Genomic DNA, 3,195 nt, shown 5'->3' with positions numbered 1-3,195 from the left:
TTTTGTTTTTGATTTTCATTCTTCTTTATATTAGAGTTAAACTTTTTCAAGGAAAAACGAAAACGCAGAGCGAAATAACGGAGAAGATTGAAATTAATAATAATGTTTTACTATACTACCTAAGTACCTACCAACATACCTCAAAATAAGTGTCTATGTACCTATAACAATGATAATAATAACAAAAATATCGTTTTTGGCTGCGGTGGTGGCGCAGTAGAAGGGGAGAAATGCATGGTCGACACGGATCCTGTGACAGTCAGTGCATCTGGTATCGTGGTTCGGCTCTGCTCCGTCGTCGTTCGCGTCGGTCTAGCGTTTCGTGCGCTCGCCCACAGATCGAATAAATAATAATAATATTTAAATAGCCAATAGGTAGATTATCGTCGACATTCATCCTATTCCGCATCGGGGTGATTGTCGTATTCAACAAGCTAGTGGTGTTTTTGACCAGCATCATGGTAAGCATAACATAAAGCCTAAATTATAATTATTATACGTTGTATCGTACCGATCTATTATATATTATTATAATACATTTTATATTTTTATATAATCCTATCGATCAATTTGCCCAATTGAACGTCAACTTCATTATTATCTTATTTTTTCGTCACAGCTCGCGGGGTTTTAAAACGGCACAAACTATCCTATACGGCCTTATAAATATCCATATATATAAATATGAAAATGAAAACCTTTGAGTGATATGTTTTCGGAAACTACTAAACCGATCGTTATGATTTTTTTTTTTTAATTGAAGAGCTCATTGTGGAGAAGGTTTATGGTATTTAATCGATTCTCTAACTTAATAAACGAAGAAGTTATCAATTATTATAAATAATGGCCTTTTACGTTGCAATTACGTATATACGCCCGTGGGTTTCCGGCTACCAGAAATTTATCTTTTTTGTCCGAAGGTCAACAATAAGAATTGTTCCGAGAAGTTTTCCATAAAAATAATCTCATGCATTGTGCGTACACCAATAATCCAATTATATTTTAAACGATAAAATAACCCCCCAAAATATATTAATATATGCTCCTAAAAATCCGGGATGATCAACTATGACTTTAATACTATTTTAGGTACACTGTATACAAATTTTTTTTCAACTACAAAGCTGTACTAATATATAGGCTATATTTTATATCTCCCATCTCACTGTGTCCGCAATCTACCGCAGATAGATTGCCTACCTGACAATATACTGTTCACATAACCATACGCAAAACTCATGGGCAACACCACGCGGGATGGCTAAAAATTAAGATATATAATATGATTTTGCTTCCATACCTATGTAGAGCGAATTACACCCAAAAGGAGTTAATTAATCACAATTTTTTTCCCGGGCAACGCCGGGTTAATCGGCTAGTTATTTAATATGTGTTGTATTATAATATTATTAACTGCCCCGATAATATGAATGATAATATAAATCAAAGTGTTTCGTTACGGTTATGGACACGTTCAAAGAAGCATCTCTCCGCTCTCGTATTATTATTTATTATGATTATCGTGATTATCGTGATTTTTTATGTTGTCCGAGACCTTAGTACCTGGATGCATAAAAAATTGATTAATTTAATGTTTCAATACAAATACCACCCCCCCCCCCCCACCAGGATTCTTAGTTTTTATCATAGATCTATGGTTTTAACCTTCCAGAACACCCGTTCCACCGTGGTTGATATTCGGCCCCTCGTTCGGCCCTGCTACAGCCAAGTAAACAGTAAATTAAATGGCGTACCTTCTAGATGAGAAAATATTCTTATTGTTATAGAGTATTGGACGTATATCAAAAGTCTTCGCTCTTCAATCTTTTTAGGCAGAGGGCCACCTATATTATTATTTTCAAATCTCGTGGACCTCATTCATAATAAACATATATTAAATGATTAAAAATGCAACAACAAATACATGCCATGCTTCAAATGTGTACGCGGGCCTCGAGTTTAAGATTCCTGCCCTATATAATAGTGGTTTTAGGGGCTAAGCCCCCCCCCAAAAAAAAAATGTCCATAGCCCCCCCAAACATTTCCTACATTTTGTTTTAAGCTTATTCAATATTATCAAAGTAAGGCCCTATTAGCCCTATTAGCCCCCCAAATCTCAAACGCTATTTGCGCCTATGTACCTATAGAGTGTAAACTAGGTATGAAATATATAGGAATGAAAGGAGTATTAAATTATTTATGTATTTAAATACCTATATACCTAAAGGTATTAGAAGAAAATGTAAATTAGGTAGGTAGACAGGTAGTTATAAAATCTTGTTTTTTTAAAAGTGATAAATCATATAAACATGTACAACTTTGTAGGTACCTACTGCCGCCAACGAAAAATGGAAATATAAAGTATTAGTTACACCTTTTTAAAAATTATTTTATATATAATATATGTTAACTATAGTATCCATGGGAGTATAGGATGGGGTGAGTGCTTATATTCACCTTTGTATCTGTTTTAACTGTTGTGAGCACGTTATAACATTCATTTAATATATACAATTCTCGTGTCGCAATGTTAGTAACCATACTCCTCTGAAACAGCTGTACCGATTTTTATGAAATTTTATATGCATATTCAGTAGGTCTGAGAATCGGCTACTATCTATTTTTCATACCCCTAAATTATAAGGGATGTCCAGAAAAAAATAAAAATAAAAATAATATTATTATTAAAATTATAATAGTGTATTATATATTGGTTGCTATTGGTTAATCGGGCAAGTTTGTTGGTTTGTATTATTTTTTTTTTTCAATATATATAAATGAATGTTTGTGTGTAGATTAGACCTCTGAGAAGATGATAGGCTAATTTAAAAAGGGTTAAAATAGGTTTTTTTTTATTCATCGGATTTTAGTACGGTTAGGTTAGGTTAGGATTTTGTATTAATTGATTATATTAATCCACCATAGGTGGAATTAAGTAAAAACGACAAACTTGATATGACTTTGATAGAGTTGAATCATACACTTACGTACAAACAGCACGGGGTCCGCGATCTAACGCAGGTGATTGCCTATACCTACCTGATAATATTAACTGCTGCGAATCAGAATTTTTATTCCGGGCAATAGAAAAGTTAAGATAAATCTAAAACATCATACACCGAATAATAAATAACGCATTGAACAAAGTTTGAGTTATATACACTTTGTACATTTAACGGGTAACGAAGTGCACGG

The 3,195-nt window shown here is 33.3% G+C and overlaps 1 protein-coding gene across 1 annotated transcript in view; it reads left to right on the top strand.

The window, feature by feature from the left end:
• Positions 1–395: 395 nt before the first annotated feature.
• The window catches only part of LOC100160638 (esterase FE4), a 102,048-nt gene continuing 99,248 nt past the window's right edge, over positions 396–3,195 (top strand). Inside the window, exon 1 of the mRNA XM_029488334.1 lies at positions 396–461. Coding sequence (XP_029344194.1) covers positions 459–461 — 3 coding nt within the window. The 5' untranslated portion in view covers positions 396–458. The remainder of the gene's footprint in view (positions 462–3,195) is intronic.

The sequence above is a fragment of the Acyrthosiphon pisum genome, chromosome A1, assembly GCF_005508785.2.
Source record: "Acyrthosiphon pisum isolate AL4f chromosome A1, pea_aphid_22Mar2018_4r6ur, whole genome shotgun sequence".
NCBI lineage: Eukaryota > Metazoa > Arthropoda > Insecta > Hemiptera > Aphididae > Acyrthosiphon > Acyrthosiphon pisum.
The sequence above is the reverse complement of the archived record's forward strand: the minus strand, read 5'-3'. Positions and strand labels throughout refer to the sequence as shown.